Genomic DNA, 16379 nt, shown 5'->3' with positions numbered 1-16379 from the left:
ACAGTTGAAACTAAAAATACTGAAGGTGGAGAAAGTGGCGAAGAAACAAGTACAACAGGGATTGGTGAACTAAGAAGACGCAGTGAAGAGATAAGTGGTGAAGAAAGAAGCAATGAAGAGGTAAAAAGAGCAGGAATAAGTGCAGCTAGTACAAGTGAAACAAAACGTAATGCAGAGAGGAAAGGGGAGAGAAGTGTAGAATCGAGCAAAGGCAAACGTACCAGGTAAAGGTACAGGTGAGACAAGTGGAAGAAAAAAAAAGAAAACATTTGGATAATAATTTACATGTTGCATCTTTGAACACATAGAAACTATTCAGGTGAACCAGCCCCCCGATTCACGATCGTCGGGAAAGTTCTCACGCGGTATTTTGTCACTTTTTGTCGGACACACAGCGATAAAGAGAATAACTGATTTTTTTTTGGCAATAAGTGCTACGGCATAAAGCCTTGGATATTCATCGCTGTCAGTATCAACATAAAAGACGGAAAAAGAAGTATTGTCTCCAAATTTTCCTGCACCTCATTTTAGTCTTAAAAATTTAATGGACTAAATTCTTAAGACTAAAATTAGTCTTACCTTATGTAGTGACGAGGGTACATAACTAAACTTCTTTTATAAAACCTTTTTTATATTATTTTGCACTCTTTAGTTTATGATATTTTGACTTGTTTACTTTTTGATAGATTTTGTCATTACATTAAAAATTATTCAGCTTGAACATCGACTGCGTAATTTTATTACTTTCTCCTTTGCACCTTCTCAACTAAAACTCGGGCGGGCGACCGCCCTCGCAATCCAGCGAGGACCTTGCCCACTTCATTGGTGACCCCGGAAGGAACACACGATGGAGAATGAGAATGTGAGCTGTGAACCAAGAGACGGCGCAGCGGCAGAAACATTTCGCGTTGGCGTACGTATTCCCCCGTTTTATCCTGAAAAACCCGGGTTATGGTTTGCGCAGATGGAGGCGCAGTTCATGTTGTCCGGCATAAAATCTGACGAGACTAAATTTTACTACGTCACTGGCAACTTGGACTCGCAGTACGCTGCCGAGGTAGAAGATATAATAGCTAACCCTCCACCAACGGCTAAGTACGAAAGGTTGAAAAGCGAGCTAATTAAACGACTTTAGGCATCGCAAGAAAAGAAAATAAGACAACTCCTTATGCATGAGGAGCTCGGCGACAAAAAGCCTTCGCAGTTCTACCGCCACCCACTCAATCTCTGGCCCGCTGGCCCGGGAGTACCCGAAGAGTTCCTGCGGAGCATTTGGAGCAGTAGTCTTCCTGCAGGCACCCAAGCCATCGTAGCCTCTCAGTCCAAGACTGGTCTCCCTGAGTTGGCGGAACTAGCCGACAGGATCCACGACGTGGTTGGCCATCAGATTCCGTCGTCTTCTGCTGTAGCTGCTCCACCACCGTCTTCGAGTACCCACCCCGAGATTGCCGCGCTGATCGAGCAGGTACAAAAGCTGACAAGCCAAGTGGAACGACTGTCCCGCCCTCAGAGGACGATCCAGCAGTCGCAGTCGCACCCATCACCGGTCCCTTTCAATCAGGTCGGAATCTAGCTATCGATGGTTCCCACTATGCTGGTACCATCAGAAAGCAGACCGTGCCCGGAAGAAAAAATATATTTCAGCTGCGTTTAACGAGCGACAAAGCGAATGATTTTGAATACATATTACAAAAATTGTCACTTATTAAAATAAAAACAAAAAGTATTGTCTATGTGCCGACTGTCGAGTGACAATGACAATCTGTCAAATCTGTGAGTTTTGTGTCTGTGACACAAACAGTCACAAACTTTAAACTTTGTTGTTTACGTGCTGTAAACTATTGCTATTTATTATTAGATTTTTTTTTGTTTCATATCCGTTTTTGGGTTGGCATTTGAAACACGCATTATAGGTAGAGAGGACGTGGCATTTTATAGGGGTTAGTCACCCCTTTCAAATGACACCTGATTTGTGTCTAGGAGATGCATAGTTTTTTTAATACGTGTTTGAAGTTACGTGTGACGGAACGTTATATTAATTTTTCACTATACGAGTAGTTACGTTTTGTTTTACGCGTAATTTGTTGTAAAATGTATTTAAGTGTCATAAATATAAGAACAGTATACAATTCTTAGGTAATTAATTACAGCAATGTATCACTCCGTGCTGGCCCAATACGACTTGGTTGGGTTTGGTTAGATTCCGGTTAGATTTCTATAGGTTATTTTTTTGTGAGCACCGCGTAGCGGGGCTCCGTCGACTAACAATTAATTGAAGCCAGTTGTAATAATATATCTAAGTATAAAAAATATAGGAGGTGCAATTAATCCTTTAGTTAGTTTGCAGGGTGCAAATAAGTGCTATAATTTGTTGCGATAGGGCATTTAGTCCGTGAGCCCGGCCCCGAAATGCCTACGTCACATGACATCAACTTAAAACGCATGGCACACGGTCGGCAAATATATGCCGAGCGAGGATCAGACGACTTTCGCATCTGAAATTGGCCGGAAGTCAGAAAAATCGCCTCACTTCCGGTCAAATTTTTAGTGTCAATTTACGTCACGTGACATCAACGTGAAACATGTGGCAGCATATAGCCCTATAGTTTTAGAGAATGGAAACATAAGTCTGTCAGTTTTAAAATGGCCGGAAGTGCTTGGCAGACGGCGTCAAAGTTGGTCCTTGGGTACCCTTTTTTACGTCACGTGACATCTTGATGAATTCTTTTTTAAATGTTTTGAAATAATAGTGTCTTATAGAATAAATGATGCTGCCAAGCCAGATCCGGCCGGAAGTCCCAAAAAAAGTGATTTTTAAACTGCTCGTGAATTATGAGAAATTCGCATGATTTATCAAATTATAATCAATTTAAGTACACGAATTATCGAGTCAAAGTACCTAACCTGTTACAATAATAAATCTAGGGTAAATAAGTGTAATTGTTACCTCACATTCAGTCGTCAAATCGGTCAAGTCCTGTTTTGTGTACCTACCAGTTACCTGGATTTTTTGCGTCATAATGGGTGCGAGAGAGAGGTCTGTTTACATCCTACTCGCACTTATGTAACATCGTCGCCCGCGCAGCTACCTGCGCGGGTCCCCAGACCCCAATCCTCCGTATTCCGCAAGCCGGTCGCTTCACTCGTATAATATTTCGCATCGCAGTTTGGTGAAGACCACGAAAATAGGTGTTGTGATCTAATTTTTGAATTTGTGTTGTGGTTTAAAATAAATAATTATTTGCCACAATGAAGCAGTGTTTTTTGTGTTCTAATAAACATAAAACTCAGAATTTTACAGATGAAGTATTTCAAAAGTGTTCTTTTTACTTGAAATTACGAAAGTTCAACGGATTTAAATACAAAGAAATCGAACTAAAACCTCAAGCCCAGACCGAGTTTGGGTATCACATGGAATGTTTGAGAAAGTTTACCGCTGTTAAACGAAAGTACATTGAAGCATTTGAAGAATGTGAGGTAAGTGTTAATATTAGTATCTAAATAGGTATAATAATTATTAAATTTGTAGTCAACATTTGCCATGATTCCAAAATTAATTTCTTTATTCCGAACTCTGCCAAAACGAAAATACCAGTGTTACTCGTACAAAATGAACAAAATATGAACTAAATATTTTGTCTTTTTCTAATTTAAGTTTTAGCAATATCCGAATCATAGTTATTTTACAATTTTTTTTAACTAAGTATATGATTTGACCAATACTTAATTCAGTATATTTTGCACATTAAACTATACCCATAATATTATTAGACATTAAAGGTAATAAAACCGACCAAAACCGAGGTAGTAGGTATAAAAATGTAAGCATATTATAGGTGCTTTAAAAATTCGAATGCGTTATACAGGGTAATAATGTGATTTTACTTTAATTTCTCTGCTTAGCAGTACAATTTTTTTTTCTACAGACCCGGAAGCACCTGGAATCGTTGCCTTCATCCAGTAAAGATCAACAACTACTTGATATCGAAGTATCAGCCGGCAGCTCTGCCGGAACCACTCAAACCTTCACTCCTGGCCCCGAGGTGAGACTTTGTGCTTGTGGCGTTTGTACGTTATAAATTGCTTAGCGGTACAAAAATATGATTTTACATTGTTTTCTACAGACCCGGAAGCACCTGGAATCGTTACTTTCATCCAGTAAAGATCAACAACTACTCGATATCGAAGTATCAGCCGGCAGCTCTGCCGGAACCACTCAAACCTTCACTCCTGGCCCCGAGGTGAGACTTTGTGCTCGTGGCGTTTGTACGTTATAAATTGTTTAGCGGTACAAAAATATGATTTTACATTGTTTTCTACAGATCCGGGAGCACCTGGAATCATTGCCTTCATCAAGTAAAGAGCATCAACTACTTGATATCGACGTATCAGCCGGTAGCTCTGCCGGAACCACTCAAACCTTCACTCCTGGCCCCGAGGTGAGACTTTGTGCTCGTGGCGTTTGTACGTTATAAATTGTTTAGCGGTACAAAAATATGATTTTACATTGTTTTCTACAGATCCGGGAGCACCTGGAATCATTGCCTTCATCAAGTAAAGAGCATCAACTACTTGATATCGACGTATCAGCCGGTAGCTCTGCCGGAACCACTCAAACCATCACACTCAGCCCACATGTGAGTGAGACTTTCTGTCATATGATGACTGTACCTAGAGTTACAGAATTTCATTCTGTACGGTGAGGTCTGAGGTCATGGTTTCAGTTTTCGGGACGATGTCCTTTACAAGTCATATGTTTAGCTCGCTTATAAAAGCTTTTTATTTACAGACAACGGAGCAGTTGCTTTCTCTAATCGATGAAGATGATAGCCAGACAAATATACTAACTAGCAGAGGAAAAAAGGAAAGGAGGAGGAAGGAAACATGCATATTTTGTAACAAGTATGAAAAGAAAATTGGAACTCGAAGAGAGTATTTAAAAACGTGTTCTGATCAGGTAAGAGCATCACTGCTTTTGTTAGCATCGTCATTAAATGATGAAGATTTATTAACAAAAATAAATACATCAAACAGATTATTATATCATCAATGTTGTTGGGTCACCTGTCGAAATAAATTAAGAACCTCTAAAGAAGAAACAAGTGATTGGTATAGCCTTAGAGAACTGCATAAAAAAGCTTTTGATTCTCTATCACAATATATTTTGTCAGAAATATTAGAAGCACAAAATGTTATTTATCTTAACGATTTGTGGCGTTATTATCAAGATCTATTGAGCCAGTTTAACGAAGGCAGACATGATGAAACTAAACTAAAAAGTTATACATCTCAACATCTTAGAGACAAAATAGAAAGCGCATTCGGGGATGTTCTTGACGTCAAAAAGGCAATATCCAATAATAAGATTATTATTCATAAAAAAAATTTGAAAATTAACAAACTCTTAGAAGAAATGTTGTTACATAAATCTTCACAGTACACCAGAATTCGTGATACTGCGTTTAAAATCAGAGATGAAATAAAGGCTATTGATAAAAAAAAACTTCCACAAAAGCTTCACCCAAATGAAATCATTGAAGGAGAGTGTAAAGTACCCGAGATACTTTATGAGTTCATAAAGACGGTCGTAAAAGGTCTTGATGTAAAAAAACTCTCTGATAGGGATAAAGTAAAAATTATGTCAATTTGCCAGGATATTATTTATATAACAACAAAAGGACAGATCAAACCATCTAAACAATTGATGTTAGGATTGACAGTGAAATCATTGACAAACAGTAGCAAATTAATGACAATACTCAATAGATATGGCCATACAATTAGTTACACTACCGCGGAGTCACTAGAAACTGAACTAGCATTCACTGCTGCCGATGAAAGAACTCTCATTCCAAAAAGTATGACATGTGATCCAAAGCTCCACACAAACATAGCTTTTGATAATTTTGACCGATATGTAGAAACATTGGACGGTAAAGATACGATGCACGATACAGTTGGCATTATTTACCAATTTCAACCTCAAGAAGCGCGATCGGAGCAAATGGCAATTTTGGAGCCACAACTTAGACTGGCATCAGAATCAACGAACCGGCGAAGACGAAAATTTCAGGAGGTTATATCAGAGATACAACCATATTACAAAAAACCAAAGGCAATTACTAAATTGTCCTCATTACCTGATATTTTTCAATTAGCTGATGAATGCACGAAAGCGAAAAAAAATGCAATGTGCAGAGATATGGTATGGATATTTTCACTAGAACGAATTCCCGAAACACCGATGTGGACTGGATTCAACTGCAAGAATTTAAACGATAATAGTGAAATTCAGACTCTGGATTACTTACCACAGATTAATGCATCACCCACATCTTACTCAGTTGTACATCAAACGATGATATTCGCTGAAAAAGCATTGGAAGAAACTGGTCAGACTCATTTGGTACTGACATATGATTTGGCAATCGCGAAAATGGCTATGCAAATACAAGTGGCAGAAAGTCCAAAATACGATAATTTGATTATAAATTTGGGTACCTTTCATATATATCTAGCATTCTTTAAAGTATTAGGAAAATATATTGATGGCTCAGGTATTGAAGATATACTGGTGCAGTCACAAGTACTTGCTGCAGGTTCTTTGAATGCATTTTTGGCTGGAAAACACTATAACAGGTGTAAAAGGATTCATGGATTACTATCAGCAGCATTCCAAATATTACACTTTCAACAGTTTCTTAAAAACACATATCTCCGTGTAGAACAAATTGACCAAAGTCTTAAAGATATCCAAGAAAATAAAACTGGAATTCGAGAGCCATTGGACCTACCTCCCATGGTAAACCACTATCTAGAAGAATACGAAAAATACAAAAAATTAACTCTTGATGGCGAACATGGTAAAACAGCTCAATTCTGTTTACAATATACAGAATTAGTAGATTGTTACCACAGATTAAACAGATCTATGAAAACTAGTGATTTTTATTTATATATAGAAACGCTCTTTGAAATAGCAAACTTGTTTTTTAGTTTTAATCAGCAAAATTACGCGAGGTGGCTACTCAAATATCTTGATAATATGTTAAACATGAAAAAATTGAAACCAGAAATCGTAACTGAATTTGAAAAAGGTTCTTTTGGCGTAAAAAGAACTAAGAACCCTTTGGCAAGATTGCCAGTTGATTTGACTTTAGAACAGACTATAAATGCAGATGCTGCAAACTCAATGAGCGGAATCTCACATTTAACAAATACAATAGCTGCAAGACAGCGTTGGGCTCTAACACACAGCCACCGCACAAAAATCATTACGGAATTATTAAACTTGATTGACTTGAACAGCAAAGATGACGTTTCCAAAGAGCTACGCCCATCAAAAACAAAAAAAGACAGAGAAGATCTAAACGAAATTAAAAATACAATAACTGAAAAAATAAACCCATTTGACGCTACCTTGCAAGACCTAGTTAATATTTCAACTGGTCGGGCAGCCACAAACACAACAGAAAAGTTCTTACTGAACGTGAGACAAATCGGCGAGGATCAAAAAAATGATTTCATAAAAGAATGTAATAATGATATTCAAAGATTTGAGAGACCAATTAAACGCAATAAAATACAAAATTTTAGTTCCGAATGCTATAAAAAAACCAATACAACAAAGGAGGGCAAACAAATCCAACTTAAGATGGAGAGGGACATTTTTGGCCGTCTTTTAGCCATAGCGCTCGAAAAGAAAATTGACATGAGCGAGTGCCTGTCATACCCATTAGCACCTTTGCCACCAGCTTTATGCCAAGTTACAGGCAATATGGTCAAAACGGACAAGTCTGTTTTAGCTAAAAAAATAATCGGGAAAATTGACCACCACCAGCAACCAGATAATCCAAATGCTTGGATCATCGACGGATTCAGTTTTTTATTTTCCTTAGGAAAATCAATTCCTGACACTTTTGGAAAATTGTCTGACACTATTCTTCATAAAATCTGTAATGTACCCTCACAGGAAATCCATATAATTTTTGACCGATACATGACTCCGTCCATCAAGGACAAAGAAAGAGAGTCAAGAGGAGAGGAAAGCATTCCGTACGAGATTAGTGGTCCTACACAAAAAACACCAAGAGACTTTATGAAGTCTTTAAAAAACCCCAAATTCAAAGTAGCACTCGTAGGGTTCTTAGCCGAGAATTGGGGAAATATTGAGAAATCAAATATAATCGGGTTAAAAAAAATATTTCTAACAGTCGAGAACAAATGCTTCTCATATAAGCAAACTGATGACGGAGTAGTAAAAACGGAAGAAGAAATGTTTAATTGTAAACATGAAGAGGCTGATACTCGAATTATTTTCCATATTGCTCAACTGGAAGAAAAAAAAGAAATCGTAGTAAACGCAGCAGATACGGATATATTGATAGTAATTTTAGGAAATTATCATAAATTTTCCGACAAAAAAATTTTTTTACTGTCGGGGCTGAAATTAAGAGATGTCCGATACACGGATTGCTATGCAATATACATAAAATTGGGTACAAATATATGCCAAGCTTTACCTGCCTTGCATGCATTTACGGGATGTGACTACACGGCTAGTTTTTTCAGACAGGGTAAAGTGAAAGCATTGAATTTGTTGGAAAAATATTCAAAATTTCAAACATCTTTTAAAAACTTTAATTCAGCATTAATTTGTAATGAGAAAGAGCTCAGTATAATCCAGGAATTTACCTCAATGCTATATGGCGTTAAAAATTGTAATTCAGTAAATTCAGCTCGTTACGAAATATTTAATAAAACTTTTGCAAAAGAACGCAATAAGTTTTTACAAAAAGTAAAAAGCTTCACCTCGAATTTAATGCCACCCTGTTTCAAAGTTTTAAAACAGAAAATTTTTAGAACGATTTTTGTGACCACGATGTGGAAAAATGCAACACTACCGGATTGTACATTTAATCTACATCCAAATGATTATGGATGGAAATTAGTAAACGAAAAATATGAACCCCACTGGTTCGACGGTGACCCAACCCCATTAGACATAGATGATATCATCATAGGATCAGATGACGAAAGCAGTGAGGTTTTTACTTCATCAGAAGATGAGGATGAAGATAATGATTAATGATATTATGTAATCTTTTTATTTCTTTTAATTTTACATTGTAGGTGTTTAGTTTTAGATTTGGTTTGTTAATTTTTAATATAATAAAAACGTTTTTTTGTAACACAACATAGCATAAGAATAAATAAATATTTAACATTTAACATGAAGTTTTAATTTTTTCTATAAAATATAATTACCGATTTTTTACCCCTTGTATTTTAATAAAACATAATAAAATTATTACAAGTACTCTAATAATCCTACATATTTTTTACTCGTTATACTACATATCCTACAATTAGTACAACTCACTTATTTAAAAGTGACTTAAACACGATTGATTGAAATCAACTATATAGTATAATGTAAATGTAGCAGCGTCAATAGCAAATTTCAATTTGGATTCGTCCCACCATCATTGGATCCACCCCACTTTATATTATGAGCCTGATCAATTAGTATAGTAACACACTTATTTACCTTAAATTATTATTATAACAGGTTAGGTTTACAATTCACGGTTCTTCCAAACCATCTATACCCATTTTTGGTCGATAATTCTTGTAAATTGATTATAATTTGATAAATCATGCGAATTTCTCATAATTCACGAGCAGTTTAAAAATCACTTTTTTTGGGACTTCCGGCCGGATCTGGCTTGGCAGCATCATTTATTCTATAAGTCACTATTATTTCAAAACATTTAAAAAAGAATTCATCAAGATGTCACGTGACGTAAAAAAGGGTACCCAAGGACCAACTTTGACGCCGTCTGCCAAGCACTTCCGGCCATTTTAAAACTGACAGACTTATGTTTCCATTCTCTAAAACTATAGGGCTATATGCTGCCACATGTTTCACGTTGATGTCACGTGACGTAAATTGACACTAAAAATTTGACCGGAAGTGAGGCGATTTTTCTGACTTCCGGCCAATTTCAGATGCGAAAGTCGTCTGATCCTCGCTCGGCATATATTTGCCGACCGTGTGCCATGCGTTTTAAGTTGATGTCATGTGACGTAGGCATTTCGGGGCCGGGCTCACGGACTAATTGCATTCCCGCAGATGCCCGCAGCATCGGAGCTGTTTATTTACAATATAAGACCTACTTTAAACCGAGTTTGCCCACACCCAAAAACTACTAATTTTTTCACTTTTTGGTTGTTTTATTGAACATAACCTCAAAAACTAAAAAAAAAACTACTGATTTCCTAACTTTAGGGAGCCCTAGCCCCCCTCCCCTCCCCCCTCATCTCCCGCCCCCTCCCTGTAATGCGTAATTCAAATGCAACCCCCAGTTTTTTAATTTAATATTAGATTTTAATAGTATAATAGGAAGTCCCCAGCGTGGCAAGTATCACCTTGGAATTATAATGATATTAAATTTTTTTAAGCGTCTGTACTCTCGCCACAAAGTTAACTTGGGTTCCTTTGTGGTGAGAGTACCGACAAAACTTTTGTCCACTCTCGAGGTGGAGGAGTTCTGACCCACCGCCGGTGTAGTTTACCGAAGATTTCGGGGAAGGCTCCCCAATGAAGCGCGCATCACGTCGCCGCCAAGAAAGGCTACGTGATAATAGTGTGAATGTGAGAGTGTTGTGAGATTATTCTATCATTTAATATGCTGTAGGATAAGACTGTTCGGTGTGCATCCGTTGTCTGATTGCCATAACACAAGTTCAACTTAGCATGGGACTAGACGACGACTACATTGTCTAATTTGTGCTATTGTGTATTATTGTATGATTATAATAAAAAATTTGATTTGAGAATTTGATTTAAATATAGTTTTAACATTTTAGCATAAAAGGACTCTCGTACGAGCAAAAGTCTCGTACGAGCAAAAGCAGAAAATGTTTGAGTACATGATGGCGCATGCCGATTTAGCCCGAAATAGGGTACAGGCTCAGATGCTGCTCGCAGACGAACGACTCTACTTGCTGAGCTTACCAGCATCTTAAACAGTTGTGCCACTGGTGCTACAAAATCACTAGAGAAATGGTGGAAGATATATTAATATTTAATTTCTTTTAAATAAGCTTATCTCATACATTACTATCTTGATTATTGTAGCTCTTTTGTGGAAATATTTTTTCGACACAGTTTATCATAATAATTATTATGACTTGTGATGCGCGTGTTCAATGAAACACGAATTTATGTAAAACCCGCAGTGTTGGCAAGACTGGCGCAATGACACTAAGGCGAAAGCAGCCAAATTAAAAAAAGCAGAGACCTAACTGGTGGAGTACCTCCTGCAGCTCCGTTGTCAGCGATGGAGGATTCACTCATGACATTAATTGGGCGTGAAGCATCAGAAGGTCTAGCTTAGCCAGACACATTAGAGGTACCTTATTTAATATGTATACTATTACACTTGGTGTGGTCTTACATTTTAAATAGTAACAATTATACTTGGCTATAAAGAGATCTTCGCAGTATACTGCGTTGACTTAGCTTACATGGGCACATTGGTTGCAGTGTACACTGAAGCCTTGTTAACTATAATTCATTTGTGAAAGTATATTTTATTTCATTGTATCTAGATTTTCTAACAAATGCTGAGAATTTATTACGATTTTTGTTCTATTTTGTTCTCAGACTGAAACACCTGGAACACCTCAAACACCGTATTCTACAACAGATTCTATATTATCTATATTGTGTCAAAAACATATCTAGAATCTGTTGTAGAAAGCGAAAATATAAATCCTTTAGTTGACAAGCCGATGCAGAATGCACGTAAGAAATACAATTGTAATATAACATACTTTTTATTGTCTGTACAGAAGCAACACATTTATTAGATGTATTTTGTTTTATATTTTAGGACAAAGACTGAAGGATGGAATTGAGGCCCAAGCTGTGGAGTCAGAGTTGCTGGCAAAATCATTGGAAGCCAGAGCCATAGCACTTACAAGGCTTGCTACAGCCATAGAAAATATGGATAAAAAAAGGTAAGGTAATAATTGGTAAATAAATATGGATCAATATAAATTATAGGAATGTATGGCACTTATACACATTCTCAAATAGATAAGCCAGATTGCTGGTAGGCCTTGTTGTACATACGTCAACTACATATTACATAACTAAAGCTTTAACACTTACTTAAAAAAAAGAAAACCCTAAAGCCGTATACATATTAATGTATTCAGATTTTGTTGCATGGGACTCCATATCCGACAGATATTTTAAAAACAATTTGGCTGAAAAAATTAGTAAAATTCGAGTCATCACATTCAAAAAGAGCGAACAAAACCGCGTGTTTATCAAAAATTCCATGGGACAAGAAGCTAAATCTGAAAAAGTATGTGTTCTTGGAAGTTGCCTTATTGCTTGGAAGTTCATATAAAAGTCAGTTGCCCATTTGTGACGGATAAAAACGCGGCACAAGATCCGAAAGAAAATTGTCAAAACAACGGAAGAGGCTTTTGAAAGTATTACGAGTACAGCCGAAGATCGCTCAGTGCAAACATAAACATGTAGAATATTTTTGTGGTGATATTTTTAATTGTTGTTGTATTTAATGTGAAATATATTGCTGAAAAGGCTGTAAAATTGATGCAATATTTAAGTGGATTTTTAACGGCTGAAGAAGAACAAAAACAGTTCTTCATGCGCGATGTGCTGGATCATACTGCGCACCTTCGGTGGTACAAGGGCACAATTTACACAAATTCGCAAAATGAGTTAAATATGCAGAAGTGCCTTAAAAACACTCCTATATCTGGTGGGACAAAGACTCCTGTTAGATTCCGTTTAAAAGTCGCTAGAATGCAACAGTATCTTTGTCTTTTTGGGTCGATTTGACCGACGTTTTGGCGCGACACCATCTCATTGGTCAGTTGCGCCGTTGCTCCCGCGCGGAGTGGTTCTATGTTGGAGCGCCAAAGCCGTGAAGGTAAATATACCCTTTGATATTTAATATTTCTGGAGAGACAAAGTTGTATTTAGGATACTTATGCCCTATTCATGACTACGTACTTGGAGATACAAAGCCATTGCAACATTTGTGACTTTGTGCCTCCAATATTGTTTATTATTGTATGGCCTTATGAACAAATGCGGTGTTGTTATTCCAATACATGTTTTATAAAATAGAAATGAAAACAATTAATACTTTGTCATTCCAATTTCTTTTTTAACTCTGAGTAGTTAACAACACTATGACTTTGTCATCCCAAATTTCTTGTGTGAGTTATATTAAATAGCCAATTAAAAATTTTTATCTTCAGTTTTTTTGTGTTAAGTCTGGTTTACATTTGCTATTTTTTTCGTGCTTTTTAGCATGCTTTTTTAGACCATGCTAAAAAAGCACGCATTTAGCAAATGTAAATACGCTATGCTTTTTAGCAGGCAAAAAAAGCACGGATTTGGATAAAAAATTGACCGAAATAAAGCAACAAAAATGGCGTCGCAAGTAAAATGGACACAAATTTGTGATGAAAAAAGCATAGCAAATGTAAATCGGCGTCTTTTTTAGCACTCTCTTATATAGCTAGTTTCGCCGAGTGAGTGAGTTTACCGGAGGCCTAATCCCCTACCCTATTCCCTTCCCTACCCTCCCCTATACCCTTCCCTTCCCATCCCTACCCTCCCCTATACCCTTCCCTTCCCATCCCTACCCTCCCCTATTACCTTATTTCCTCTTAAAAGGCCGGCAACGCACCTGCAGCTCTTCTGATGCTGCGAGTGTCCACGGGCGACGGAAGTTGCTTTCCATCAGGTGACCCGTTTGCTCGTTTGCCCCCTTATTTCATAAAAAAAAAGATAAATATGAAAATGCCTAAGGAATTATTAGCTTACCTGATCCGAGCGGAAAGTGCCAGAGTTGAGAAGCAACAGATCCGCATTAGTGGCCGCCAGTAGCACGTCGCATACCCAGTTGCCGAGGTTACACTCCTGACGTCGGATGACGGAAAATCGACCTTCCAGAGGAACGCAGAATTTGCCGAGCACTTCGTCCATCTTGCCCTCTATCATCGCTGTCAGATTGAATAAGTTAAGATTGGTGACGCGTTTTAAGTGAATGCAAGTATTTGCTAATAATAATTGCAAAGATTATACAGCGTGTAACAAAAATAAGTGATAATACTTTAGGGTGTGTACGTATTCCTTATAGAGAGTTCACTGTGAAAGTAGCAGCGATGAAAGACCACAATTTATTTTCACTTTTGTATGGGGAAACTCGTGACGCTCGGGCCCTTGCCCATACAAAAGTGAAAAAAAAAAATCGTCTTTCAGCGCTGCTACTTTCACAGTGAACCCTCTACAAGGAACACGTACACACCCTAAAGTATTATCACTTATTTTTGTTACACTCTGTATTTACATAAATATGACGATTTTAACTATATGCGTAAGTAAATCTGAACCGAACTACCCGAAAAACTGTAAAGTTAGATAATACTAAGTATTAACTTACAAGAATACTGCTCCACTTTGGCCTTAAGTTCTAAATCTTCCGCAAACGAACTTGTCACGTCCACTGCAGAAATGTCTATTTTGGGTCCAGTGTCTTTGTCAAAGGTTATTATTATTTTACTAAATTGACGAAAGTCAGTTCCGCTCTTTATGATATACTTCTTGTTTACCTGTTAACAATACTGAAGTTACTGCTTACTAACATGATTTTTGGTTCATCTATTTTATACCTTAAAATATAGTTTTTGATGATAAATATAAGTCTCTTACCTCTAAAACTTCATAAACATGGTCATGGCCACCTAAAATTAGGTCGATTTCTGTTGTGCCTTCTGCCAACTTTATGTCGTTGGGTGTCCTCATGTGAGTTAAAGCTATGACGTACTCGCATCCCTAAAAACATAAGCTATATTACTTACTGCCCTCTTATATATTTAGATTTTACGCAGCGTTTTTTTATATATTCAAATTTCAATATAAGAAGTGCAATCCATACTATAATATTATTAATGCGATAGTGTGTGTCTGTTACCTCTTTAAGCCCAAACCGCAGAGTCCCGGGATAGGATATCTAAGGATACTTTTTATCCCGAAACAATGTACGGTTCCCGCGTGAAAAACGAATTTAGTCGCAGCAGAGTTGCGAACCTCATTTAGTTCTCTTCTTACCTCCTGCTTAAGTTGTCCAGCTAGTTTGTCTGCGGCCTGCAGGAAGTCTATGAATGTGACTTCCTCTGGGTTTATCGTAGCCAAAGTGTCCAGCCATTCCTGTCAACACAATGCATCGGACTTAAAACCCACGCCGTTAGTACCCGACGCTGCGAACCGCGCAAAACGGCTGACAATTCACCGCGCAAAACGGCTGACAATTCACCGCGCAAAACGGCTGACAATTTTCCTATATTCGAGTTAATTTCAACATCACGGTATGCATTCCGTTTAAAATCAAATAAGGTGACATTTAAAATCCGATAATTTTAGGGCTGTTATACAGCATGACTGGTGAGACATGATCAATACTTAAAGAGAGTACTCGATACTCGAATTTCATTATTATTATGTAATAAAATTAGGTACTTAATTTTTGACCAAATTTCCTTTTAAATAAATGAATCATGGACACTTAGTAAATTACTATGCGGCTGGCGCGCCTGCGTGCGCCTCGCGCCGCGCGCTACCCCTCCCACGCGCGGTGTCCGTGCGTTGGGTAAATAATTATTTAACTTTAAGCTTCATTTACTCAATGATCGATTGATATTATTTTTTTACATTTTTTTTTTCAACTAATATAATAGCCAGATATCACGTCCTCGAGTATTGAACATGTTTCACCAGTCATGCTGTAGATGACTTATGATAGGCTTATGTACTAAATAGCCCTATTCAAAATGTTCCAGTCTGTAGAAACATAATGACTTAATAGCCGATGAAATCGTACTAAGTTACAAGCGACCCAGGTAGTGAGGACACTACTGTACCTCTGACCTGTTCTACGAGCCCGATGAGGCCGATTTTGTGACCGTTACAGATGAGAGCGTGGGTGATCTTGCCGTCGCCGAGGGGGCGACCGGTCTCATTGTCTATCACGTTCGACATCAACCACGGGAAGTTGCATTTGCTCACTAGACCCGACAGCACGTCCAGACCGAAATCTAGAAAAAATAAGATTATTCCAATTTAGGAGTTTTGATCAATTTTAGTAATCGCAGTAATATAACAATCTAATGTTATATTATGTGATCCAGGTGAGGATTCATCTAAAATCTGTTTATACTTTCCTTATTTCATTGGTATTTCTATAGAAAGCGAAATAACATGACCATATTTTATTAAGGTGCAGGGTTAAAGTAGTAATGAATGCACCATCGTTAATAGAATAACC

General features: G+C 37.4%; 1 protein-coding gene across 3 annotated transcripts in view; it reads right to left on the bottom strand.

Annotated features, from left to right (window-relative positions):
* The window catches only part of LOC121725930 (snake venom 5'-nucleotidase), a 196135-nt gene that overhangs the window by 115675 nt on the left and 64081 nt on the right, over window positions 1-16379 (bottom strand). For all 3 annotated transcript variants that reach the window (XM_042113140.1, XM_042113132.1, XM_042113123.1), the window contains 5 exons: window positions 15983-16149; window positions 15167-15265; window positions 14768-14890; window positions 14499-14667; window positions 13880-14058 (listed from right to left, as the gene is read on the bottom strand). In XM_042113140.1, the coding sequence (XP_041969074.1) occupies window positions 13880-14058; window positions 14499-14667; window positions 14768-14890; window positions 15167-15265; window positions 15983-16149 (737 nt within the window). The remainder of the gene's footprint in view (window positions 1-13879; window positions 14059-14498; window positions 14668-14767; window positions 14891-15166; window positions 15266-15982; window positions 16150-16379) is intronic.

Source organism: Aricia agestis, chromosome 1 (assembly GCF_905147365.1).
Source record: "Aricia agestis chromosome 1, ilAriAges1.1, whole genome shotgun sequence".
In the NCBI taxonomy this organism is placed as follows: Eukaryota; Metazoa; Arthropoda; class Insecta; order Lepidoptera; family Lycaenidae; genus Aricia; species Aricia agestis.
The sequence above is the reverse complement of the archived record's forward strand: the minus strand, read 5'-3'. Positions and strand labels throughout refer to the sequence as shown.